Genomic DNA, 27,439 nt, shown 5'->3' with positions numbered 1-27,439 from the left:
ATCGCCCCCAAACCACGGTTACCCAGAGGGCAGTGAGGAATGGCCTTCACCTTTCAGCGCTGGTGTGTTCCAGTGCTTTCCTGGGGCTTGCCACTCTGGGGGAGGGAGGATGGATCAGGTCTGATGCTTACTCAGAGGTACCCATCTACTTAGTGCAATCTAGCATCTTGACAAAGGGTGAATATTAGGAAAACGACTCAGAGCCGTTTGCAGAGTCTGAAGGGGACACACAGGAGGCACAGCTATTCTAGTCTTGGGGCCAAACTATGAAAAGGAGTGTGTGCAGCAGGCCAAGGACGTCAGAGCAAGACAAGTCGATCTGGGACCTCCTTTTGGATATTCCACGCTTTCCTCTCAGGGCCCCCAGGGCTATCAAATGGAGTCGAGCCTGCATGCCTGCGCAGGCGCACTCGGCATGGGCGGAGTCCGATGGCGGGGGCGGGGCTTTGTCGCGCGGGCGGGGCCAAGTGGCCCTCCACGGGTGTAGTTCCTGACAGCTACTAGCCTATGAGTGCAGGTATTGTGGCCGCCCCGAGGCCCACGAGGCGGGCCGCCCGAGGATCAGCAGAGGGGCAGCGCGGCTCATTCCCGGCTGGACGCGGGAGAGAGTCACATCCGGCAGAGGCGGGGCTCGAGTATCCCGGAAGTGCGGGCAGCAGCTGATTGCCCGCGGTGGCAGCCGGGGCAGGTGAGCGCTGCTGGGGAGGGTCGCGGGCGGCGGCGGTCGGGGCTGGAGGCGTTGCCAGCGAGCTCAGAGGCCCCCCGCCTGCCGCTTGCCTGGTCGAGGTCGGCTATTGGGCGCAATGGGCGCGTGACTCCCCGTGGGCCTGCGCCCCTGCAACGCGGTGGGAGGGATGGAGGGTGTCCTCTTCGGTCTCCTCAGCCCCGCCCCCTCCCACCTATCCGCTAACGCCACGCAGCCTTTCACCCTCTCTTGGAGTATCTCGTGGTCATCGTGTCATTAAGGGTCTCGTTGCCCTTTGTATGGGGTGGGGAAACTGAGGTCTGAGTGTGGTCTGACTTATTCCAGTGCCATAGTAGGATTGGAGGGACTCTGGCCTTTGTCTTGCTGGCCTGTGTCGTTCCCTAGGGTAGCGAGAGGTTGAGGTTCTGTTCTTCCCCTCTTTTTTGAACCCCAACTTGGACTGTCCAGCATGGCCGAGCCATCCGTACCCCTGGGCCTACCAGGTGTAAAGAACAGCAGTGTATGGTTTCAGCATGTGTCTGGTTCTGCTTTGTTTCTCCCCTCACAGCCGGCTAAGGGTGCTCTTCCACACCTTTGCGTGGGGGAAGGCGTTCTGGGAGGATGTGTTTGGATTACTGGTAGAGAGTTGACTACAATCAGGGTCACAGCCACTGAGTCCAGTCTACACTTCCTCGTCAATCACGCTGGGACTGTTCACCTTGAAGCCAGGGAGCCTCTTGCGGTACTAGCTCTCTTTCATTGCTCCCTGCCTCTTATCCGGGAGTCTCCACTCAAAGTGACTGTCAGCTGGAGAGGGTGGTGATATAGGGACTTAGGAAGAGAAAGACTCTTCTTTGGTTGGGGCCCAGGGAGGGACATGATTTGGCCATTCTGGAACTGAGGACTGCTGGGTGAAGTACTGGGCACTGAAATGAGACTTTGTTCTCGGCCTTCAGAGTGGCCAGAAAAGCCTTTTTTCTTGAGATTATCTTGGAAATCTGGCCCAGTGCCTTTGTAATTTCCATTAAGTAGAGAACATGATGGAATGCTTCTGTGGCTGTTTTGCCAAGCAGTAGATCTGATTGCTTTCGTGGCTGGCCTGTGCTGGGTGCACGTTCGGACATACTGAATGAACGTCCAGTGTGGTTTGCGCGTAGTGGATACAGAGAATGCCTCAGAATGGTGATTCCAACCAGTGAATGGCTGTGTTAGGGTTTTTAACCCTCTTGTCTCCTTTCAAAGCAAATGTGCCTTTAACTTTTAGTGCTGCCTCCCAGACGCCTCAGTTGCACTAATGCTAAGACTTATCTATGACAGTTCTGTCTGAAAATGCAGAGCCCCATCTTGTGATGTTACCAGGAAGGACCCTCAGGAGTCTGTTTTTTAACACCCCCCCCCCCCCCCCAGTGATTCTGATCTTAATGCAAATTTGTAGGTCTGCCAGGCCACTGGAGCTTGGAAATGAGATGATCTATTCAAGATTCTTGCTGCCTTTTGCTTATTGCTTTGACATATGCTAATGTGCTATTAAGAGGGTGTTAAGATAAATAGCCACTTGATGAATCATTCCTGGACATTGTTGGCTAGAGTAGTGGGGGTTTTCCAGACTGACCAATGAGGTCATTGAAGACCTGTGTTAGTGCAGTTATATTGCTGTTTTTGGGGGATTGTGTTAGATGTTTCCTCTTGGGACATGGAGTTTCTGGAAGGTTCTGATCTGTCCCTACACAGCCTGCCCTGTGACACAGGTTTGGGGGGAGGGGGATGGCTACAGTCTTTAGGTTGTGCAGGCTTTGGCGGCATGTTCCACAAATCCCTCCCTCTGTTCTCTTCTCTCTGTCTGTTCTCCCTGCCTATGTGGATGACAGTGGATATCAAACAGGTTTGCCTTGATTGAGCTGGAGCTGACAAGTGAGGCCCTGGGGCTTAGGATGGGCTGGAGAAGGGAGTCTCCACTGGGAACTTCAAGGTAACTTCAGGCAGGTAGGCCTCCGCACTGAAGACCTGTGAGGCCTGTGAATGCTTTAACTCCCACAGTAAGGTCTCTCCCTCCTCAGCGGGTTCACAGGCAGTGGAAGGAGCAGGCCAGGACTGTGCTGTTGCTTCATTCTCCTGCCCCATAAACAACAACTTCCTGCTCACCATCTTTGTGAACTTACTTTGGTGGGTGCTTTTTTTTTTTTTTTTTTTTTTTTTTGCTGCAATAAAAAATACCCGGACACAAGCACTTGAAAGGAGAAGGGGTTGATTTTGGTTCACGGTTCCAGGGCACAGATCATTCAAGTAGGAAGTGATGGTGGCAGGGGCTTGAGATGGCCACACCGTTATCAGGAGAGTGATGGATGCTGGTGCTCAGTTTATTTTCTCCCTTTTATTCAGCCTGGGAACAGAGCCTATGATGCTGCCCATGGCTGAGGTAGGAAGACCTACCTTAACTAGATGAATCTAGATAATCCCTCATGGGCATGCCCAGGGGCTTGTCACCTTGGTGATCAGAGTGCCTGTCTGGCTGACAAACCATCATTGTTATCTTTGTTTTATTATCTGTAGACAGGGTCTCATATAGGCCAGATTGGCTTTGACTTGCCATGTAGCAGAGGGACCTTGAACTTCTCACCTTCCTGCTCCTACTACCCAGTGCTGAGATAACCGGTGTATCCGCCACACCTGGCTTAGGTGATGCATGGGATCACACCCTGGGCTTCAATGAGTGCTGAATAAGCACTCTCCCAACTGAGCCAGGCCTTAATTTAAATTGTTTTAAGTTTGCTATGACTCGTGTTGGTGTCCAAGGACGTGGTGTATCTTGGCAAATGTTCTAGGGAGACTTGAGGGGAAAAAAGTGTGTTCTGCTGTTGTGTGGAGTGTTCTGTAAATGTCAGTGGTCAAATCCAGTCTGTTGGGAGTGCTGGTTGCTTGTCTTCTGTGCCCTTACTGACTTTTTCTTGTTGTCCCGAGGGAGCAGAATTGCATCTGTCACCAGTCTGTTGATGCTGCTCTGTTCAGATGGAAATTGAGACTGGGCCAAACTTAGCTACCTCCCTTTGTATCAGCTTCTCTGAGCTTGGGGTGCCTAGCACCCTTCATTCTTAGTATTATAGCTTTAGGTAAGTGGTCTTATATTACAGCTCTTGCCCATGGTGTGGGGGGGGGGAGGGACCCTCAGCTCTCAGTGCTGCGCTGAGCTTCTCAGGTGCAGCAATTAGCTAGCAGCTCTTCCTTAAACTCTCCCAGGAGGGGTGGCTCTCAGCAATGCCCCCAGTCCCAGCTCCTGTGTGTCTCTTGCCTTTTGTAATTTCTGTTCTTCTTGCTCTCCACAGTTCTTCACCCTCTGCAGTCTGCTGCTCCCCACTGTCTGTCACCTTCCCAGCACTTCTCCAGTCCTTCATCTCTGTTCTCAGTTTCTGTTCCTGGCATAAGATTCCACCGCTACCTGTTAGCTTCTGCTGGGTGTGGGGGCTGGTAGCCCGTGGAGTTATCTGTTCTTCATACAGTCAGCCCAGCTCACTCTACTCTTGGGCAGTGAGGGTACCACAAGGAGGCTTTCTTGGGGCCTGTGCTGCAGTATGCAGGGACAGCACAGGGGAGGGAGGGTTCCCAGACTGCTGCTAGAGAGGGAGAGAACGCTTCTTAGCCAGCCAGTCACCCTCACATGCTCACTAGCTGTCCAGGGTGGGATCAGAGCTTCTCTCTGACTGAGTTGGGGTCCTCCGTGATGAAGTCCAGAGTAGTAGCCATGGACTTGGTTATCTGAACGGCATCCCTGATGCTGTCATGACCTCAAGAAACCAAATTCCACCCCAAGTAGAGCCTTTGTTGGGTTAGTGGCCTTGACAATTGTAGAGTTCCCCCTGGCCAGAGCCAAGTCTCTGTGGAGTGATTGTGTCTGCCTTGGGTTTCCTCCTGGAGGTGGTGGCTAGATTGGAGTCCTGGCAGCCATAGGAGTCTTAAAACAGCTTAGCTGTCAATTTACAGAATTACTTGATTGGCAACTTAAGCAATTTTCATGAAAATGGGGGTTGCTTAGGTTGGCTGTCTCTGGTGACACTTTAGGAGTGGAGGAGGCCATGTGTTCCTTCCTGACAGCCCTCATCTCAATCTGGGAACGAGGGAAGATTGACAGCAGCAATTTCCACCTCCTCTGTCCTTGCCTAGCCTAGGGCAGTTGTCCAAGTACCACTCTGGGTAATTGCATCTGTGGACTGCTGGGAAGAAGGGTCTAATGGCTGTCAGTTAAATCCTATTGATGCACGACAGCTTCCATAATTTAAAAGGAAAAAAATTAAAAAATTCTTTTAACAAAGATCTCTTATAAAATTAGCATTAACATTCTTTTATTGTTGTTGTTTTCTTTTCTTTCTTTCTTTCTTTTTTTTTTTTTTTGAGACAGGGTCTCTCTCTACATAGCCCTGGCTATTCTGGAACTCACTATGTAGACCAGGCTGGCCTTGAACTCGCAGCGTCTGCCTCTTAAACACTAGGATTAAAGGAGCGCCCCCACTATGCCCATAAGTCTTGTGTTTAAAGTTAGGGTTAGTGTAGTTGATCAAGACTGCAGAGGAACCCTGCAAGTCAGTAACAAAAGCTGATAGTTAGGAAGTGGACAAAGTGCTTGAGCAGGCTTTCTCCAAAGACCATATGAATAATCAGGAGCCCCAAGAAAGGGACGTTTATATCATCAGACATGAGGAAATGCACATTAAAATCCCAGTACACTAGTCTACTTGCCGAATGACCATTAAAAATAGGGAACAAGCATGGGTGGTAGTTCAGTAAAGTGTCTCCCTTTGCAAGCGTGAGGACCTGAGGTCAGATTCCCAGAACCCATGTCAAGGCTGGGCCTAGTGGCACAAGCCTGCGCTGGCTGGGGTAGAGACACAAGAGTCTCTGACGCTCATTGGCCACCCAACCTAGCCAAATCAGTTAGCTTCAAGTTCACCAAGAGCCCCTGTCTCAAAAAATAGAGATGGAAGAAAGACAGCCAAGTTAACCTCTGACCTGCACACATACATGTGCACACACTAATACAGATATACATAACACTCACCACACCCATGTGCATGGGTGCACATACACTAAGTAAAAGTAGTAAATAAGTGTTAGCGAGGATGTGGAGAATCGAAGGCTTGTGTGTGTGTGTATTTGGTGGGAATGTGAAGTGACTCAGCCACTGTGGGAAGCCACAGTGAGCCTTCCACAAGTAAGTTACTGTATGACACAGCAGTTCTGTTTCTGTACCTACGCAGAAGAAATGAAAGCAGCAACTCTGGTAGCCATTTGTGTATGAACATAGCAGCGTTGTTTATGATAGTCGAAGGCAGCCACGCCCACAGTGTCCATGAACAGGTGAGTGAATACATGGAATGCAATACTTAGACCAGACAGAGTCCAGCGGTGCTCCGTGGATGAAGTGCAGAGACAGCGTGCTGTGTAAAACGTGGTACCCAGAGAAGAACAGAATTTTGTTCTGTTTGAGACAAGGGCCCACTGTGTAGCCCAAGCTGGCCTGAATTCACTGCAGTCCTTCTGCCTCAGCTTCCCCAGAGTGTTAAAATTCCAGGCGTGGGCCAGCGCACCTGACTTTACGGTTTTTGTTTTGTGGAGTTTCTAGTCAGATTCGCTGGTGGTGGCTGCGGGGACAGGAGAATAAGGTGTTAGTATTTAATAGGTGCAGGCATGTCAGTGTGAGACTTTGAAGAGATCTGAAGACAGATGGGTAGTGATGGCTGTACTACAAAGTAAACGTATCTAAGTGTCAAAAACTGTACGCTTCAAAATGGCTAAAACGGGGCTGACGACATAGCTTAGTAGAGTGGTTCTCAGCCAGTACAGTTCCTCACGTTGTGGGGACCCCAACTGGAAATTAACTTTTGTTGCTACTTCATAACTAATGTGCTACTGTTATGAATAATAAATATCTGATATGTGACGCCTGTAAAAGGGTCATACAACCTCCCCGGGGTTATGACCCATAGGTTGAGAACCACTGGCTTACTGGGTAATGGCGCCTGTCTCCGGGCCCGATTTTAATTTTAATTAAACCTGAGTTTAATTCCCAGGATCTACTTGACAGAAGGGGAGAACCAACTCCTGCCAGTGGTCCTCTGACCTCCACGCATGTGCTGTGGCCCACATGCACCCGCATATACATAATACATATAGAAATTTAAAAATGATTAAAATGCTAGGTTTTATAAGTGTTACAATTAGACATTAAAATTTATGGCATAGCTTTAAAATCTTGTAAACTTTTTATGTGGAAAATGGATTTCTTACAGGTAGCACACAGATGGGTGTTGCTTTTCTTTTTTTTTTTAAATTAGTCTTAGAATTACTGCCTTTAAGGGTTTTAAAAATTTTTTTTATTTTATATGTGTGGGTATTTTGCCTGCATGTATGTCTGTGTACCACTTGCATGCCTGGGACTGGAGTTATGGTTGGTTGTGAGCTGCCATGTGGGTATTGGGAGCCAAACCTGCGTCCTGAGGAAGAGCAGCTAGTGCTCTTAACCACTGAGTCATCTCTCCTGCCCCCAATCGTTGTCTTTGAGTTGGGTGTTTAGACCACATTTCTGTGATAGAATCTGTTGTTCCTTTTCCATCTGCCGTACATTCTTTGTTCTTTTCTTCCATTTTTGTGATTTCTTAGGCACTGAGTAGTTCACACGGCCTCGCTTTGGCTTTCTGTGTTGTTTATAGCAGTTGCTTTAAGGGTATGCAGTGTGTGTTTTTCATTTGTCACAGCCTGTTTTGACGGTCCTGTGCCTCTTTACCTTCAGAGTCGAGCATTGCACAGTCCATCTCCACTTCATGCTACAAATCCCATAGTGCTTTGCACAGTTGCATGGTGAGGCGATCAGAAAGGAAAGGGCGAGTCTTCTCTGCTTGTTTTGGGCGTTGTTTATTCTTCCATACTGATCTGGAGCTCCATCTCCTTGCACGTTCCTTCCGTCTTGTGGATTTCCTCAAACATCGATTGTAGTCTGTTGCTTGAAGAATTCTTTTAGCTTTGGATGGCTAAGGGAAGTCTTTGTTTTTGCAAGACTTTTCCTCAGGCCTTTGTCTCTTTCAGTTCTTTAAAGAAACTCCAGTGTTGCTCCAGTGTCTGCTGCCTGCGTTGCTTCGTCGGTGCTGTCCACTGCCAGTTTCACTTGTTTCTTTTGTTCTTGATGTTTCTTTCCTCACCTCTAGCTGATTTCTTGTCACTAGGCTTTAGCAGTTTATTTTTCGTTTATTCTGTAGATGTTCTGAGGTACCAGGCATTGAACCTTGGGTTCACACATTCTAGGCAAGCACTCTCACTGAGCTATGTCCTCACCCAGCAACTTAATTGTTCTGTGTTCAGTGTACTTTTCATCATGTTTCTCATTTTGAGATTCATTGCATTTTGGGGGTTTTATGGGCTATAGCTTTCATTTCAGCCATTAATTCTTTTTTTAAAAAATTATTTATTATTTATCTATTTATATGAGTGTTCTATTTGCATGTATGACAGAAGAGGGCACCAAACCCCATTATAGATGGTTGTGAGCCACCATGTGGTTGCTGGGAATTGAACTCAGGACCTCTGGAGGAGCAGTCAGTGCTCTTAACCGCTGAGCCATCTCTCCAGCCCCTCAGCCATCAATTCTTTAAGCTGGCGTCCCATCCCTCTCCTTCCCTCCCCTTTGGAGACTTCTGTCATATGCACGTGAGTGCTTTTAGTCGTCCCCCAGGTTTCCTATTCTTTTTCTCTTATCATTTCCTTTTCATGGTTCACTTCAAGAAGTTTCTGTTTGGATAGTCCCCCCTTTTTTTCCTAGAATATAATCTCCTGATTGTCCAGTCTGATACAATTCACTCTTATACAGTGTTGATGCTCCTTGTAGGAACCACCTCTTCTCTGTACATAGCCACCGTCCAACCCTGTATGTCTTGTGCTCAACCTTTTAGAACCCGTGCTTCTTAAACACACCAAATATAAATATGATATATATATTACATATATATATACATACACATATACATACATATCTATCTGATAAATATGTTATATATAATCTCATATATATACATACACACACATATATCATACAAATATGGTTGCTAAGTTAATGTTCTTGCTTGCTAATTCCATTACCTCTCTATTTTATGGGTCCATTTTTATTGGTTGCTACAGGTCCTGTTTTAGTCTTGCTGTGATAACTTCTGGTTGGAGGTCAGATGTGAATTTTACCTTGTTGGATAGTATATAATGTATACTGTCACATGTCCTAGCATTGTTACGTGGAAGCAGAACCTCGAAAGCCTGCCTCTACGCTTTGCTAGCTGCAATCAGACAGCTCTGACAGGGGAGCTGGGTTCCCCTCTCGTGAGGTAATGGCTTCTGCCTGCTCCAGCAGCGGCTGTAAACAGGAGGCCTTCCTTTGTATGCCGGCCGTGCTAGTACTGATTATGTGAGCAGGGTGGCTGGGACCTGTGGTATCCTCTGCACATTCCTGGGATGTTTATTCTCCGTGACTCCTGTCCCCATGGTTCTCTGCCCTGTGAATGTTGGCAGCCTTGGCTTTCCTGGATTCCCAAATCCCTCTTCCCAATTCCCAGCGCCATCTTGGAGACTATAAGAGTAATCTGGGGGCAACCCTAGGACTTACTTTGTCATGTCTTCCTCAGCACCATTCTTCTAGGCTGCCTGATAACCAATATTTAAAAGCCATTCTGCATTTACTTTGTCTGGCTCTTTAGTACTTTGAGATTGTGTGTGTGTGTGTGTGTGCGCGCGCATGTGTGTAGCAATGGTGATCTGGTTTCTGCTTCTAAAGTGGAAATCCCTTAAGCACTCACTGAGTGCTTGGTATATGTTCAGCGGCGACCTGTATTTTGGGATGCAGATGTGAATGATGGGCAGAGCTTGGCTTCTTGCTGGAGAACCATGCTGTTTCCTAACAATAGATGCTGCATGATATTTACATAGAGCCACGAAAGGGCATGAGTTCTTTAGGAGGAATGAACAAGGAAAGTTTAGTGGAGGTGTCATATTTGGGGGTAGGCAGGAAGAAAGATGTGCTGCGAATTCCCGAGGACTGTAGTTATCTATTGAGTGAGGAGAAGTGTAGTTCTGTGCTGGGAGAAGATGAGGGAGGGAGAATTGGTGAGCAGAGGAGCCCATGGATGGTAGAAGGCTTGGAAGTAGCTGGAAAGGGAAGTTCAGAGTTAGCAGATCATCTTATGCAAGCCAAGGAGCACAGACTAGAAGCACAGCAGCAAGGCACTAAGGAGCCACGGAAAGTTTCACAGCAGGGCCGTGAGAACTCTCAGTATTTTCTTGAGGTTTCTGGGCTGAGTTCTTCGGAACCCACTAAGTCACTTCTGGTTTGTGGCAGTAGCCACCTTCTAGCTTTGATGGTGGCCTTCGTGGGTCCTTCCAGAGTCAGAGGTGGGTATGAGGAAACTCCCACTCATTGTCTTGTTTTTTGTGCCTTTCCTGTTACCCGCAGTGGACCAGTCTGCTTGCTTATGACTCTGGTCATTACACAAGTTCATAGGGCTGGACTTGGCACTGGCCGGAGTAGGCTCTGCAGCCACCCCATAGCTTATCAGCCTGGGATGGCCACCGACCAGCTGCAGAAGTAATGTCATTGTCGTGGACTTTGAGCACAAGCACCTGGTGACCGAGGCCTGGCCTCCATCCTGATTTTTATGTAAGGGATGATTGACGTCTGCTCCGCTTGCTCTGTGCAGGCTAGAGGTGAGGGATGGGAGGTCGCACAGCTGCCGTCACGGCCTTCAGAGACTGTGGTCAGACACAGCAGGAAGGAAGGAAGCCTGTGTGTGGCCATTGAGGAGGGTTTTCTTCCAACTCTGAGCCACAAGTTAAGGAAGGAAGAAAAGGAAGGGGCCCTGCCCAGTGGCCGAGTGTCTGTCAGGAAGTGTGAAGGACTGGCTGCCTACTCAGACACCTGTCTCTTGGCGGGTCTGTTGACCGAGGATGAACGCTATCGATGAATGCTATCGATCTGGTCAGATCCAGTCATCCAGTTCCATCTCTCTCTGTTGACAGCTGCTGTCTCTGGAGGAATCCACTTGCGAAGTGCTGAGTGGTAGAGGTAGGACTGTGTGACTGGGCACTGTACCAGCCTAGCCGTGGTGAGCCCTGTCCAACAGCAGGGCAGTAAAGTCCCCTCTAAGGGAAGAAACTGAGGCATAGGGAGACTGTAGTCCCTGCCCAGGCTCCCCAACCAGGGAAGCCGTATAGCCTCCCAGATGCTAGGTCTGCCCTACTGAGCTGAGATCTAGGGGAGGAATGGCTCTGGGTGGCATTGTGTCTCTGGGCTGTGGCCCTGCGTGAGGAACTTGGACTTTAGCCTGGGCACTGGTAAAGGATCACAGGCCTCATGCTGTGTTTGTTGGGGATTGTGTTATGTCGTGTTCTGAACATAATCTAACAGGCTCTCCTCCCTGGAGTCTGGCTGCAGTCTGTCTATAGTAACCATCCATGGTTGAGGTTGTCCCCAGAGCTAGACACTAGTTTACAGTCAGCAGGAGGCGCATTGAGCATGTGAGGAGTTCACGCTCCCTGCCTGGCTGCTCCTACTGAGCCGTAGTTCCTCCCTGTGAGGCTGTGGGAGGACTCAGAGTATATTGTAGCCCAGTTTTATCCTTAATAGAAAGAGGAAGGGCCAAGGCCACACCATGATGCACGCTTTATTTGTGGATACAGATTGCCTTGTATGGTGCCCAGGGAACTCTTACTGAGAGCTGTGGGGACTGACATCAGCCTGTTTTGCTGCTGAGCTCACCTGGGGGTCCCAGAGAGGAACCAAGACATAGGTGGTTAGCTTCGAGTGGAGCTAGCTCTTTGCCCTAGAGCCGAAAGGATGTAGAAAGGTGCGGCTTGAGGTGGTGCAGGTCAGTGTCAGCGGATGGGGGAACTTAGGGCAGTAGTCTCCAGGCTTCTTCCTGCTTTGGGCAAGAGAATGGGAAGAGGTGACTGGTCCAAGCGACCCAGTAGGTTTAGGGAAGATCAACCCAGAGGGGCTGAATGGTTTGGAAAGGGGAGGCTTTGGGGGAGGAAAGCCATCTTGGAGCCTGTGGCAGGGCAGCAAAAGGAACCGTGGTTGGATATTGAGGCGAGGGCCATTTCTGGCCTGCAGTGGCCCTCTGAGGCACTGGGGATGACTTTGGAAAACTGATGTGAATAAATGGTGGTTGGGAGAGAGAGGCTGGAGTGCAGAGGACCCAGCAGGTGTGGGAGGGTCCCTTTAGCACAAGGGCTGGGTAAGCAAAGGAAAGGAAGGAGTCTGCCAGAGACTTAGTGTCTGCCCTTTGCCTTGTTGGTGGGGTACCCAGCCGGTTGGTGACAGCCCAGGAGTGGGCAAGCCTGGTTGCTATCAGAAGTCATTCCCGAGGGGCCCCTACACTTGGCACCCTGTGGAGGGAAGTGCTCATACCTTCCAGCAGTGCCTTACACTGGGTGCACTTCAGGCCACATAGGGAATTTTTCAGTGGGCTATTGTGTAAGCATTTACATAGAGGAAGCAGTTTCTTTCACAAAGCCTTATCCCGTGCGATTACCTTCCCAGCCTGATGTGTCTGCGTGCTTCTGTTTGTGGACTTGGTCTTGTGGACTTAGTTCACATTGATGTGGAGCCTGTAAAATAAAGCCACACCCCAAAGCTCTGCTCTGGTGTGGACCCAGCTGGAGGCCTGACAGGGTTGACAGGCAGTGTTTTGTAACTATAGGGGTAAAGGTGTTGTATGTTGACGTTACCGTGACTGAGTGTCTGTCTAGCCCCTTTAGAATTTTTTCCTTCTTATTAAATCCTACCAGCCCCGTGACAAGGGTAGCATTGGATGGGAAAGGCTGAGCACGTCACCAGAAGAGGTTCACTCAGCTAATTCAAGTCTAGATCCTGTCACCAAGCTTTGATCTCTCTTTAGGACTGGAGGATGGGGAGATGCCTCCTGCCCACACCCATCCTAGCGTTGCTTAGAAAGAGTGAAAATCTGGCAAGATGGTCCAGCAGGTTAAAAAAAAAAGCTTGTTGCACAAGCCTGGTGACCTAAGTTTGGTCTCTGGGGCACACAAAAAGTGAAAGGAGAACGAACTCTGCAGAGTTGTCCTCTGGCCCCTGCCCCACTCTCACACATTAATAACGAAGGCTAAAAAGTAAACAACGCTTGGGTTGGGGGTGCTGCTCAGGGGTAAGCTCTTTCCTAACTTGCTAGCTTGTGTTGGTTTCCTCCTGATGGGGTTTAGGACTGCCCCAGAAACAGATTTCTGTGCTTGTCCATGAGGGATTGTCTACGTTAGGTTAATTGAGCTGGGAAGATGTAGCCTAAATAACTGGTGGTCCCCCACCTCCTCGTCCTCAGTGTGGGCGCTTGCAGCCACCACACCTTCCCCACCCACAATGGGCCATGTCTCCCAAAATGTGAGCCGAAAGTCCTTCCCTCCTTAAGTTGCTTGTGTCAGGTGTTAGTCTCAGCAGTGGCACACCTAGCTTTTGTGAGCCTGGGGTTCCATCCCCAGCACAGTGAAAATGGCAGTGACAACAAAAGCCCTGCAGGGCCTCTCCTCTGTGGCTTAGAGTCCAACTTTTCAAACCACACTGAACATAGTGCCACAGGGTCCATGGCTGGAGTCATTCTAGGAAGCAAGAAGTAGAGCAGGTCAACCAATGTTTCTGCAATGAGCAGCAGAAATAGGAAGGTTTCCAAGGCGACAGCAGGTGTCTTTGCCATTGAGGTAGGTCTGGTTCCCTGTAACATGCACTTTGTAGGTTGCTAAGGTAGCAGCTTCTTCTCGTGCACTTGGTGGGTGGGAGTTTATGAAACACTGGGGGGCACAGCTCTCCGTGCAGTGTGATAGCAGGTGCTAAGTGATGTTGGCCGGCTGTGGTGAGGTGAGGGATAAGCCCAGAAGGCCACATCCCAGTGACAGTTGGGATTTGGTGATGGTAGTCCCTTGGCTTGCTTCTCTTGTATTCCAGGCTTTTAGGAGTTGCCTCTCAGCATCACAGTACCCTAAGAGGCAGAGTGATCCTAAGGGGCCTATTATGTCACCCCCCTTTTCCCAGCTAGAGTTCCTGGGGTTCAGGGACCTGATGGAGTTCACATAGTAAAGACTGGCAGACTCCAAGTGGGAGCCCAGGCCAGCCATCCGTAGTTCTGCCTTTCTCGGAGTCCTGTATAGGGCAAGCCCTGCTGTATGCTGCTGTATGCTCTGGGGAAAGCTGCAAGGTGCGATTTGGTTTCCTTCCTTCAGTTTGTTGAGGAAAGGACCTCAGGTGGCTCACATCTGTGGTTTTATGCTGAGCAGTCAGCAGAGCTCCTGGAGTGAGGACCACAAGGGTCATTGTGTGCTGTTGCTGTCGGGAGCAGATCTCTTGAACCCACCCAGCACTCCTGTGCTTTCTCCTGGAGCAGTTGTTCAGTTGCCTCTGCTGGGGTGTGGCCAGAAATAACACTCCACTTGGCCTAAATCCACTGCCCCTAATCTGCCTTATCTGGGTCATATTGTGCTGCTGTTGTTCAAAGCATGTGGAATGGTTTTGTCAAGATATGAAGTCATGAAAAGAAGGTGAAACCAGCAACTGGGCAATGGCCAGTGGTAGACACAAGCCCAAGGCCACCCGGCTGTGCAAGAACTGCTAGGTCTGGAGTTCTTCACTGTCTTCCCCTCCCATCCCCACTCGGAGCATCAGGGCATGTGATACGGCGTGGGTCTTCCTCCTCCTGTCCCTCTGCTTTTCTAGGATCTGTCATCCCCTTGTGCGTGGTCACCAAAGGGCATGGTATCAATTTTAGGTTACAGACTGTAGTCCCTGGGGGTTTTGTGGTGCACCCCAAATTGGGCCATGCAGCTTTCCTGGGGAGCTGGCTGGCCTGGCACAGCAGGAGGGTCTGGTTTGGGGCCACGATCCATAGGTTTCATGGTCCTCATTGCGTGCTTGACCTCTGACCCGTGGGCCTGGCCTGCACACGGGGCTGTAGTGTGACCTTCAGTGAAGGTGAGACTGCAAAGGACGCAAACCTTAAAAGAAAAGGCAGGGATAAGATGGGGGCGGGAGGCAGGCCAGAAACAAAGTCAAGCCCTTTCTCTTCTCAGTGTAGGCAACAGGGACCCACTTTCAACCCCTACTGTGAAGAAAAGAGCAGCCTGGCTCATGTGCTGTTACTTTCCCACCTCATTGGCAGTCTGATCACCTCCGAGGTGTCAGTGTCACCTCCATAAGACCTGTTATCCTGCTGTACCTGTGAACTATGCAGCTGCCTCAGCAGCCAGCAGCTCCCCTCCTGGGATCTGCGGTGGCTCCCACAGCGTGAACACTCTCTGTCCTTTGCTGCTCTGAGCTGTCGTCCTCCCCACCTCCCTGCCATCGTCTTCTTCACTGGTCCAGACCTCATGCCTTTTCTTCACCTGTGTTCATGTGTTCATAAAAGTCATTTTAGAAGCAAACTGAGCGCCATAAAAGGAAGAAGAAAGACTTTTGTTTCATGGTTTAATGTGTCTACTGGGCTAGGCTCATAAAATTTAACATGTTTGTATACTTCCTTTTGCCCCAAGAAATGGGACAGCATAGGTCTTGGCATACAGTAATTGCTTAATAAATGCCTAGTTCATTAAGGGACGAAGACATGCAGGAAGGCTTGAGTAACTGGGAGAGTGGGTGCTCTATCTCTGCACCTTGATGAACTTGTCCATTGTGTGGCTGGCCTGCTGACTCTTCCTCCTCCACCCTTGCTTGGCTGTTTCTGAATTGCCTCTGAGCAGGTCTGTGCCTGGTACTGGGAAGACAAAGATGAATGCCCAGGGCCTTACTCATTCTCACATCAGCCCCGCTTCCCCTCCTCCAACAGCCCACTCCTCTGTCCTCAGGGAATCACCCAGCTTCTTGATGCTGTAGTTGTCATGGGAGAGGAAGTCTGTCGGAGCCCTGGCACCAAGGCCTGAGGAAATGGGACTCGCCAGCCCTCTAGAAACAAAAAACCTAAGCCCCTAAATAATGTGTCACGAACCCTTGGTTCTCTCCCCTGTGACATTCCTGGTGGTTTTTGTCACTCAGAGAATCTGTCCACCATGTAGGCTTGTGGTGACAGTTAGAAGTTGCTAGAAGCAGAGGCGCAGGGCCCAGGGCCACAGCTTCAGGTAGCTGCTCCATGGGCCCTTAGCACAGTGGCTTTCCCTTCTCACCTTTCCCACGTGGTGGCCCTGAACAAGTGCTTATTGCTTTCAACCTCTGGGTGGCTCTGAAAAGCAGGTGATAATTGACTTGTGAGAGACCAGCCCCTGGAGCATCCCGTGGGTGATGCTGTAAGAATTCTCACAGAACAGCCTGTGCTGCTGGACCAGGGATGTGCCGATGATGATAGGAGCCACCACGAGCCAACAGGCAGAAACAGCAGCCACGGGGGTAAGCAGTGCACTCCTTTTGTGGGCTTTGGATCTCTCTTTCCATTTTGGGCTTGGTCTTAAACACACTTGTGGGGCAGAGCAAGTGTGTCAAAGGAAAATGTCAGAAGACTGTGGCAGGGACATCAGCTCCGCTCAGAGCTTACTGAATGGACCTCTCTTTGAGGAGAGCTCCTGGCACTGCTGGGTTGGCTACATGTGGCACTGCTGACCAGCTGTTTGTATGTGGTTAGCTACCATCCTACCAGGCTGCCAGTGTCTATTGCACTTGACCCCGAATGCAAGAGCAGCAGGCACTGGGCCTGGTGGGTGGGGCTGGCCTAAGTGCTGCCACTGTGGCCCAGCAAGTTCTTGGCTGAGCCCCACTGGAGGCCACTGTGATCCTGCGTGATTTCTGTGGTGTTGAAATCTTTGGCCTTTATGTTTTTGAGACTGGACTTGACCGTACTATGTAGGCCATGTTGGCCTTGAACAATTGATCCTCCGGCTGTTACCTCTCTGCAGTAGTGGGCTTTCAGATATGTGCGTTACCGTGCCTGGTTTTATACTGTGCTAAGGATGGAGCCGAGGCCTGTGTGCATTCTTGACAGGCACTCTACAAACTAAGCTATTGTCTTAACCCTTTTGTGATTTTTTTTTTTTTCAGGCAGAGCTCATAGAGTCCAGGCTGGTCTTGAACTCTTGATGTCCATATTTCAAGTGCATGTACCGCTGTGCCTATTGAGTCTCGGGATCTTTAAAGTGCTGTTCCTGTTTGCCACAGGCACACTTGGGTTTTGGTGGAATATATCGTTTCTCCCCAGAGCTCTGGTCTAACGCAGGGCCTCTGTGCTTCTGTTCTGGTTTCTAGACCCGGGGTTTGGGATAGCAGTATGAGGTATAGTTACAGTGCAGGGTTTGATTTGGTCTTTTCATTATGAAGACTTGCTCACTAAGAATTTCTTTCCAGGGCTGGGCATGGTGGTACACAGCATTAATCCCAGCACCCAGGGAAGCAGATCGTTGTGAGTTCGAGGCCAGCCTGGTCTACAAAGTGAGTCCAGGATAGTGAAGGCTAACCAGAGAAACCCTGTCTCGGAAAAAAAAAAAAAGAAAAGAAAAGAAAAGAATTTCTTTCCATCTGATTATGGTGGTGTATACCTTTAATCCCAGCACTCAGAGAGGCAGAGGCAGAGGCAGAGGCAGGCAGAAGCAGATCTCTGTAAATTCAAGGCCAGCCTGCTGGTCTATAAAGCGAGTCCAGGAGCAACTCTGTTTTGAAAAACCAAAAAAAAAAAAAAAAAAAAATTTTTTTTTTCTTCCTTCCTCTCATGTATTGTGTACGGTATGCATGTTCATACGTGTGCAGATGTGTACATGTGTAGGTGTAGGTTTAGCATTGCTGTTGAAGGTCTTCCTCTGTTAGTCTCTACCTCGTTCACTGTGGCAAGGTCTCTCTGTTAACCTAGAGCTCACCCCTGGGGCTAGTCTAGCTAGTCAGCTGGCTCCTAGATCCCTTGACACTTACCTTTAGAGCCCTGGAATTATGTGTCAGCAGCTGTGAATTGGCGTGGGTTCTGGGATCCAGGTGCCTGGGTCAGCAGTGTGGGTCAGAATCTGCTGCCTCCTGCATCATGTAACAGCTGCATCCTTGTCCCCAGGATGGACTCAGGGTTTCTGAACTCTGTCCCAGCTTCCTGGTGCTGAGGCACTTAGCTCGTGATGCAGAGCCAAGCTTCCTTAGAGGCTATGTGAAGCCCTCAGAGGACGATGGCTAGTGGTGCCACCCTCCCAAGTCGCTCTCCACTAGCAGGTGGCCTTGTCATTTGTTCTTTATATATATATTTTTTAGATTTATTTATTTATTATTATGTATACAGTGTTCTGCCTGCATGTATACCTACATGCCAGAACAGGGCATCAGATCTCATTATAGATAGTTGTGAGCCACCCATGTGGTTGCTAGGGATTGAACTCAGGACCTTTGGAAGAGCAGGCGACGCTTTTAACCACTGAGCTATCTCTCCAGCCCATCATTTGTTCTTTAAAGCAGGGCACTTGGATCATGAAGGAGACAGGTTGGGCCTAAACCAGGATGAGGACCTTCTCAGCAGTACTGCCCATTGCTGTCTCTCTTCACCTAGTGATGCCATTCCTTTCCCACTACAGATGGGGAAACTGAGGCCCAAGGAGGGACTTCTGTCTGTCACTTTTGCTCTTAGTTCCCAAAAGCCTTCTTGGCTGAGTCATCAGCATGGCCCCAGGCAAGCTCTAAGGAGAGCAAAGGACCCTCGATCTTCAGAGCTAGAATCTTCTGTAAACCAGCAACCTTTATGAGGAGACTACTCAGCAGGGTGCTCTAAAACACACATCTAGGAAGCATAAGAAAACTTAAACATGGAAGGTCCTGCCAGCACAGAGGAGATTCCTGGTGTGTTTGCGTCCTCGTGGCTGCCCCCAGGCCTGCCTGTGATGTCACACAGTTGACAGATGGCCTTTGGGACATTGACATGGGGAGGAATGCTAACCCCTGTCCTGTCAGAGCAGCCTTCTGTCTGGGTCATTGGTCTCTTTATTTTCCGACTGCCCATGAAGGTGATTTGATGATTTCTTTTTTCCTGTTCCAGTGAGGACATTGATGTGACAGTTTGCTTCTGTGACATGTGGAGAGGGCTGCAGTTGCAGAATACTTAAGGATACTTAAGGTTACTAGAACACTACATATAACAAGCAGGGACATAGTTGGGCCTGTGGTGCAGGGATGCATGGGAGTGTTTAAATCAGGCTCAGACACAAGCAGTCACATACCAAGGTCTGGGGCCAAATTTAGTCTGTGTCCCTGCAGCCTGGCCCCCTCTCTTTCCCTTTCCTGTCAGCTCCATGCCCGCTAGTGCTTTGGCTGCCATGAGGCTCGTACAGATTTCTCATCTGTCTCAGGGTTTTGGGGGGAGAAATGGCTTGGGCTCCAAGACTGTGTACATAAGGACCTCACATTTCCTTGGGCTCCTCCTGTGGAGGGGCTTCGGGTGACTTTCTTCAAATTGCGTGTTGCTTTGTGTTTACAGGGGAAGATGGAGGGGCTGAAAGACAAGACCCTGCAGGAGCTGGAGGAGATGCAGAATGACCCAGAAGCCATTGCCCGGATGGCCTTGGAGTCTCCTGAGGTACAGGGAGGCCAGGAAATGCTGTTGCTGCTGCTGCTGCTGCTGCTGCTGCTGCTACTGCTGCTGCTCCTCCTCCTCCTTCTCTTTCTTTCTTTTCTTTTTTTTAATTAATTGATCTCTTAAGGTGCTCAACAAATCTTTTTCTGTCTCTCTGTCTGTCTCTCTCTGTCTCTCTTTGTCTCTCTCTCTCTGTCTCTCTCTCGCTGCCTGATGAATGTGTGTGAACTAGGTATGTGCAGGAAGTCATACAGGTCATCGGAGATGTCTAATTCCTGGAACTGGAGTTACCGTGAGCTGTCATGTGGGTGCTAGGAATTGGACCCTGGTCCTCTACAAGAGTAGTTAATACTTTTGACTCCAGCCTCACTTAAGGTCTTTTACATTTTTATTACATTTAGTGTGTGTGTGTGTGTGTGTGTGTGTGTGTGTGTGTGTGTGTGTACACACATGCACGCATACATGTGTATACCAGGTACAACTTGCAAGAAATGATTGTCTTTCTACCATATAGGTCCCAGAGATTAAACTCAGGTTGTCAGTTTGGTGGCAAGGGCCCTTACCCATTGGGCCATCCCATCCACCACCCTAAGAAATGCTTCTCAAGGATGCTACCTTAGTAGGAGCTTGAGCCAGGATTCACTTTGTGCTATGAATTTTACCTTGGCCTTTACTTCACTAGAGGAGCCCTGAGGTTTCAGGCCAGGTCCTGGGTCTTCTAGGAGCTTAGGGAGTGGTAGGGAGTCCAGGGTCCACTTTGGACTAGGACAGTCAGGGACCCAAATGACCCAAGAATCTTCACATTGTTCCATCCCGGGTCTAGAGGCAGCTCCTGATGTACTAGGGATAGAGTGCCCATCTTTCCCATTGGGTATCATTCACTCGTGGTTCATGCTGTTTCCCATGTAGCCAGCACCCCATCTCAGCATCTACTCATAGGGTCCTTACAGGGATAAGCATCACCTTGCTGTTTCTACTGAGCTGGATTAGGGATGCTGGACCATTAAACTCCCAAGGATCTTTTTTTGTTTTGTCCTGTTTCTGCACATACACATACATGCGCATGCATACCACGTCACAAGTGTGAGGGTGAAAGGACAACTTTCGGACTTGGTTCTCTTACCATTTGGGGTCAAGGGCTCAAACTCAGGTCAGTCAGTCAGACTTAGCAGCAAGCACCTTTACTCACCGAGCCATCCTGTTGGCCCCAAGTGTTTCTTCAGTCAGCAATGAGTAGCAGATGTTAAGGGGATTCCCAAACTTGTTCCTGAAGGGAGCGGAGCTCAGCAAAAGCAAGTCTGTACCCAGCTTGTTCACTGCTTCCCAGCTGAGCACGTCATTGGCCTTATGGGAAAGCACAGGCTCCTGGAAATGTAAGGATGAAACCTCTGGGCCAAAGGGCGGATTGAACTTTCTGGTGTAGCCATGCCTGAGCGACTGAGTTGAATTCTGAGGAGGAAAAGTACTCACTGTGGGACAGACAGGAGCATAGCAGGCCAGGCTATTAGACTTTCAGAGAGTCTTTGGCTGGCGTTCTGTCACCAGAAAGGCAATAATTGTGTTGCTGAGGGACCATGAGGAGAGCTGGCAGAAGAGAAAGCTGATGGGAGAGCGTAGAGGAGAGTGAGCACAGGGCTGCAGCACGGGAGCTCCGGGGAGCTGTGAGCCTCACTGGCCTCCCAGGAGTGTTTGCAGGAGGTGGGCTCGAGGGTGGGGAGAAGTGGAGATGTGTGGACAAGCTTCAGAGAGGATGGCACAGCAGGGGCGTAGTGTGTCAGAGCCCGGGAAAGCCATGGGCATAGAAGGATGTCCTAGGGTACCTGGCTCAGGAAGGGCAGATTCCACTCATAGTTGACCACACAAGTATCCCTGGCTTTTTTTTTTTTTACTATTTAAAAAAAAGATTTATTTATTTATTACATATACAGTGTTCTGCCTGCATACCAACAGAGGGCACCAGATCTCACTCTAGATGGTTGGGAGCCACCATGTGGTTTCTGGGAATTGAACTCAGGACCTTTGGAAGAGTAGACAGTGCTCTTAACCACTGAGCCACCTCTCCAGCCCCCTTTTTTTCTTTTTAACATTATGTTTTCTGTTATACATATAGGTATGTTTGTGTGTGGGTTTGTGCATGTTTGGTGCAGTGCCTTTGGAGGCAAGAAGAGTCCATTGGATCCCCTGGAGCTGAAGTGGCAGGAGCTGTGAGCCACTTGACGTGGGTACTGGGTACCGAACTCAGGTCCTCTAGATGAGCAGTGTGCATTCTTAATTGCTGAGCCATCCTCCGGCCTCCTTGGCTAACATTCAGACTCACCAGTCTCCCTGCTCCCATGCCAGTGAGCCTGTCCGTGGCTAAATGGCGTTTCTGGCCAGACAGCCAACAGTCCAGGTGGAGGGGCTCTAGAGCCAGGCCCTGGCAGCCTTGTCTGCAACATCCCTCTTTCCAATAGGCTGTAGCATGCTGTAGGCTGCAGGGCTTGAGGACCTGAGCAGGGCAGGGTAGCCCTTCTGGAAACCCCTTATCCAGGATGCCACCAACTTCCCACGGCTGCTGTGGAGGAAGCCCACCTGGCCTGGTGTGCCCTGTGCTGGCCAGGGGGGAGGGGGGAGAAGCTCTGTGTTACAAGACCTTTTGTGGACTCTGGTTATGCTAACCTGTGCCCTGACTTCTGTGGCCAGTGCTGAGCTCCCTCTGCTGGTGGCACATGGTATTGTGCTGGGATGGTGGCCCCGCCTCTAGCTCTCCTCTCAGTGAAGCAGGTGCCTTCCCATTTAGGCCTGCTGGGAAAGATTCCAAGGCTTCTGCCTGCCTGGCAGTTAAGTAGGGGCCTGAATGAGGGCTCAGTGGTGCTGGCTAGGGAAACATTTTCAGCAGAGGGCATTCAGGGACTGTCTGTAGCTCTGTAGGCCGTGTATGACCCCGGTATGCAAGGATGTCTGTCCTGCTCCAGTGTCTTAGGCTGCACTAGGGCCCTGCCCCTGCCTCCCACCCCAGTACCTTTGGGACCTCATGGCATTTCTAGTTTGTGGTCTGGCTTGGGCCACCTGAGTTCTCCCTAGCAGCCTCTTATGTGCATGCACACATGGTATGTGTGTTCACACATCTCCACTTTGAAAAAGTGGTGGGGACTCTGGGTCCCATCCCTTCCACAGGATGGCCCTGCACAGCACAGAACCACCTGCAGGTGCTTGTATATTGGGGAGCCTTGGATAGGTGGTTAGCCTTGGTGCCTGTTTCCTGTGTCAGCCTCACAGCTCTCCTGATCTGGATGAGATGAGACACCTGCTTTATAATGCTTGTGCAGCATTTAAACTCAGGCTCCTGTGACTGTGATTGAGGGCTGAGTACCAAGCTGGGTATCCCCAGGGGAGCAGGGAGTCCAGGAGCACCCCCTGTGGAGGCTGACCAGCGGCGGTTATACTTATCGTCAGTCGTCTCGCTTTCCTTAGGTTCAGGACCTGCAGTTAGAACGAGAGATGGCACTGGCCACCAACCGGAGCCTGGCAGAGCAGAACCTGGAGTTCCAAGGTCCCCTGGAAATCAGCCGCTCTAACCTTTCGGACAAATACCAGGAGCTGCGGAAGCTTGTGGAGCGGTGCCAGGAGCAGAAAGCCAAGCTGGGTAGGAACAGCTGACATGGACATGCACTCCGGCTGTCTCCCCGGCTGATTGATACAGGCTTCCTGTTCAAGGGAGGACAAGGGAGGCAGCTGGAATAGCATGGATGCATGGATGCCCAGGACAGGAAGGGGCCAGCAGCCACTGTAGCCCACTGTGCTCCATGCCCTAGGTCAAATGCTTTGCATGTTTTTACACAAAAGGATGGAAAAGTGTAGATACTATGGTTAGTCTAAATTTTTGAGTGTTTATATTTTATTATATACCTTGGTGGTTTTTTTTTTTTTAAAGATTTATTTAAGAGGTCCATTAGATCACATTATAGATGGTTGTGAGCCACCATGTGCTTGCTGGGAATTGAACTCACAACCCCTGGAAGAGCAGTCAGTGCTCTTAACCTCTGAACCATCTCTCCAGCCCCGGTGATATTTTTTATAGTGTTAAAAATGGCCTGAATTTACTGTTTTCATAGATGAGGAAACAAGGCTGGAGAGACTCAACTTGGGTGGAGCTGGGATTTGCAAACCCGAGCATCTCTCCAGCCCTGGAATTGAGATTTGAATCTAGGCAGCAAGTTGTCTTTCCCTGCCTTTGCCAACTGAACCCCGAGCCGTGCAGAGCTGGTCTAGGCCTTGTGCGGGTAGGAAGGCTTCCTGGATGGCTGTGCCTGTGGGGAGCTGCTTGGCCTGAGCTCCCTGTCCTTGCGCTTCCCTTTACTCAAGACGGTGAATGCCTACGTGAACCAAAAGGACCTCACAGAACCCCTGTAGGGACTCTGCAGCGGACCCGGTGTGACTAGGCCTCCAGCACACAGAGGCATGCCACATGCCTGTAGTGGACCCGGTGTGACTAGGCCTCCAGCACACAGAGGCATGCCACATGCCTGTAGTGGACCCGGTGTGACTAGGCCTCCAGCACACAGAGGCATGCCACGTGCCTGTAGTGGACCCGGTGTGACTAGGCCTCCAGCACACAGAGGCATGCCACGTGCCTCTAGTGGACCCGGTGTGACTAGGCCTCCAGCACACAGAGGCATGCCATGTGCCTTTCCTGAAATCAGGGTCCTTTTAGCTTTAACAGTGCTTTTGAAATGTCAACCTCTCTGCCTTTCCTTCCAGAGAAATTTTCCTCAGCACTGCAGCCCGGGACCTTGTTGGACCTTCTGCAGGTTGAAGGCATGAAGATAGAGGAGGAGTCTGAGGTGAGGTGGGGCGTGACATCCGAGTCCCTTGCACACGGTAGTGGCCTTGGAGCCAGGTCTCATGGTGAGCTCAGGAAGCACAAGCACAGGGTTTGGGACATAGCTAGAAGAGATGGCCCTGGAGTCCTGGTGGACATACTTAAGTTTTATTATGGTATAGGGGCACGTTCTGAGACCCTAGTGAGCATTCGAAGCCACAGTTAGCACTCACTTTTTATAGACAGTACTGTTTTTCCTGTCTGTGTACGTCTATGATAATATATAATTTATAAAGCAGGCTCAGTGAGAGGTTAAGAACAGTAACCCCAGGCTGGGGAGAGAGCCCAGTCAATAAAGTACTTGCTGCACAAGCACGCCAACCTGAGTGTGACCCCCGCACCCACATAAAAAGCCAGGCAGCGTGGTACGTGTTTGTCTTCCCGGAGCTGGGAGGGAGAGACAGGCAGTCTAGCCGAGCTGCTGAGCCTACAGTCGAGACTGGCTCAAGAAATAAGGTGAACACTGCCTGAGGGATGATCCTGAGATTGGCCTCTCACCTCTACATGCACACATGTGTGTGTTCACCCATACACATGTGTATCCACACATGTAAACATACATATGCATGAACAGTGAGTAATAATAGAACAGTTATAAAAGTTTTATAATGAAAGTTACTTAAAACTTAGAGATTATGCTGGGCGGTGGTGGTGCACACCTTTAATCCCAGCATTTGGGAGGCAGAGGCAGGCGGATCGCTGTGAGTTCGAGGCCAGCCTGGTTTACAAAGTGACTCCAGGACAGTCAAGGCTACACAGAGAAACCCTGTCTAGAAAAAATAAAAACAAAACAAAACAAACAAACAAACAAAACCCCCAAAAACTTAGAGATTATTTCTAGAATTTCCCATGCTATGTTTTTGGACCATCAGAGGACCTCTAGTCTCTGAAACCATGGTTAAGGGGGTTACTTACCAGGACTCTGGTTGAATCAGGAATGGGTGACTGACAGCAGGCCCCGGGGAGCTCACACACCTGCATGGGTGGTGGTGCAGAGCTAGGCCCATGCCTCTTGCCTCTCTCTGCCATCCCCTCCCTCTGGATGTGCCTTTGTCTCGTGGTCAGGGACTTCATTGTGTTTCAGATGCAGCCCAGGGGCCAGCACACAAGTTACTTGCATAGGTCCAACTGTTGAACAGACTTGCAATGACCACCAGGGACCTGGCACTGTGTTGGGGGTGCAGTGTGACCATGAAAGTCATGGTTCTGCCATCAGGAGCTGACATTTCTGGTGAGGGAGTCACCAGAGGGAAAGCTGCAGAAGACTTCTACTGTCAACATTCTTGTGTCCTCTAGGCCATGGCCGAGAAGTTCCTGGAGGGTGAGGTGCCCTTGGAGACATTCTTAGAGTCCTTTTCCTCCATGAGGACACTGCTGCACCTGCGCCGAGTCCGGGTAGAGAAGCTCCAGGATGTGGTGCGGCGGCCCCGCGCTCTGCTGGAGCTGGCCGGAGATGCCCCCCCGAAGCGCCCGCCACCCCCTCGTCCAGCGCCCCAGCCGACACCCCCTGCGACTGAAGAACAGCCGCCACAGCCCTCTGTTGTCACCTCCTATCCTTTGCCCTACAGCCCATCCCCAGGCTTGCCTGTAGGCCCTACAGCCCAGGGAGCCCTGCAGCCAGCCCCCTTCCCTGTAGTGGCCCAGCCTTCCTCCTATGGTGGGCCTCTGGGTCCTTCCTACCCGTCACCTCAGCCAGGACCCAGGACCACTATGGGCTACTCTTGGTCCCCACAGAGGAGTGCCCCACCCGGGCCCGGCTATCCTGTGGCTCCAACTAGCACCTCTGGTCCAGGATACCCCTTAGCAGGGGGCCGAACTCCTGGTCCTGGTTACCCCCAACAGTCCCCCTACCTCCCACCAGGAAGCAAACCTCCCTACCCGACACAACCTCAGCTGCCAGGCTTCCCAGGGCAGCCCCAGCCTCCAGTGCCCCCTCAACCTCCATACCCTACTGGGCCAACTCCTCCCTATGGCTTTCACCCTCCAGGAGCTGCCTGGCCTAGGTATTAGCCCTGGTCCCTGTCCGCCTTCTTCCTTCTACCTGCACCATAGCCTTTGGCCTCCATTTGCTGAGATTCGAGGTTAACACTGGAAGTGGGGCTGATGCTCCTCTCCCTGCAGAGCTGGGAACACACAGGCTGCCCTGCAAGGCCCTGGACAATGCAGCATGGGTCCTTCTGGGAGCTCCTTCTGCCATGGACCAGCTCAGCACGTCCTGAGGGTGGCCTGGTGAGAGCCCAGGGCTCTCCAGTGTCTGCATGAGCGAGTGTGTTCATGTCTGCACAGCTGCCTGTGCTTGTTCCCTGGCAGCTGAACCAGTACAGAGTGATCTTGGTGGCAGGGTGGCCCTGGGTCTCGGACCCTGCTCCTCCACACTCTCCCTTGGAGCTTGGCATGTTTCATGTGAAACCACATGCTAAGTGACATGACTGTCCATTTAAGGATGGTCTATCTTATTTAGCACAGTTGGGTTGAAGGAAGGAACAGTTAGGATAAACAGGGACTTTGAGTCCTTAAAGCCATAATTTAGCTGCCGTGCCAATGTCAGACAAGTGTGTCCTGTTTGGTGGTTGGAACCACAGCAGCACTGGTGTGGGGAATGCCAAGGGAAACCCAGGCCTCAGTTGTATGGTTGGTTGTCCTGGGGGTCACCCTGGAGGCCCCTGGCTGGAGTGGAGGATCAGGGTTACCTCCTAGCCACTTTTCACTCCTGGGGTCCTCCACTTCTGGCTGGCTTTTTCTGAGGTTCATCCATCCCTCCACTCCTTTAGTGCCTTGAATCTCATTTGCTAGCACCCCCTCTATCCTTGTGTGTTCCTTCCTTGCCCCCAGTGTCCCTGCGGAACAGACACCAGACCTACCCTACAGAATGTCCCAATGGTGCTTCCCAGACATCATCACTACATTGGGGTTGGCTTCTCCACACTGTCTTGTCTCCAGAATGTAAAAGGACTGTGAGTGTAGCCACAGCACTCGATGGGCCACAGCCTGCTCAGTAATGAAAGTGATGACACTATACCAAAGGGGTGGCAGCAGATGGTGCATCAGTGTGACTGGTCCAGATGTGAACCAGGTCTCAGGGTGGAACCTGGAGCTGCTACAGGTTAGGAAGTTGTATGTGCCTTGAAACATCCCCTGCCTGGGTACCCAGCCTCTGGTGGACCAAGGTGCTGGGGGTCAAGAAGGAACCCCATCTTCTGGTGCCACCCTGCCCACAGGCCACAGGTGCATTACCAACTCTGCTTGCTTCTCCTAAGTTATTTATAATGAGGAATCACTACTGGAGTCTGTGGTCGACTGCTGCTGAACTGGATGGTGACCGCCCGTTTGTGTAATTGCCATAATAAACATTGATGAGTT

At 50.5% G+C, this 27,439-nt stretch overlaps 1 protein-coding gene across 6 annotated transcripts; it reads left to right on the top strand.

The window, feature by feature from the left end:
• Positions 1 to 452: 452 nt before the first annotated feature.
• On the top strand, positions 453 to 27,439 carry VPS37C (VPS37C subunit of ESCRT-I). Of its 6 annotated transcripts, XM_084772065.1 has the most exons (6): positions 15,886 to 16,079; positions 17,028 to 17,111; positions 19,123 to 19,221; positions 22,672 to 22,843; positions 23,959 to 24,041; positions 25,376 to 27,439. In XM_084772065.1, exons 1-6 carry the CDS (start codon positions 16,029 to 16,031, stop codon positions 26,087 to 26,089), a joined length of 1,203 nt encoding a protein of 400 aa, XP_084628191.1. In that variant the 5' UTR covers positions 15,886 to 16,028; the 3' UTR covers positions 26,090 to 27,439. The 6 variants fall into 6 exon arrangements, with proteins under 6 accessions (XP_084628193.1, XP_084628196.1, XP_084628194.1 ...); XM_084772067.1 differs by lacking the exons at positions 15,886 to 16,079; positions 17,028 to 17,111 and adding an exon at positions 453 to 688; XM_084772068.1 differs by lacking the exons at positions 15,886 to 16,079; positions 17,028 to 17,111 and adding an exon at positions 675 to 786.

Source organism: Acomys minous, assembly GCF_964271855.1.
Source record: "Acomys minous genome assembly, chromosome: 2".
NCBI classification, from domain to species: domain Eukaryota; kingdom Metazoa; phylum Chordata; class Mammalia; order Rodentia; family Muridae; genus Acomys; species Acomys minous.
The sequence above is the reverse complement of the archived record's forward strand: the minus strand, read 5'-3'. Positions and strand labels throughout refer to the sequence as shown.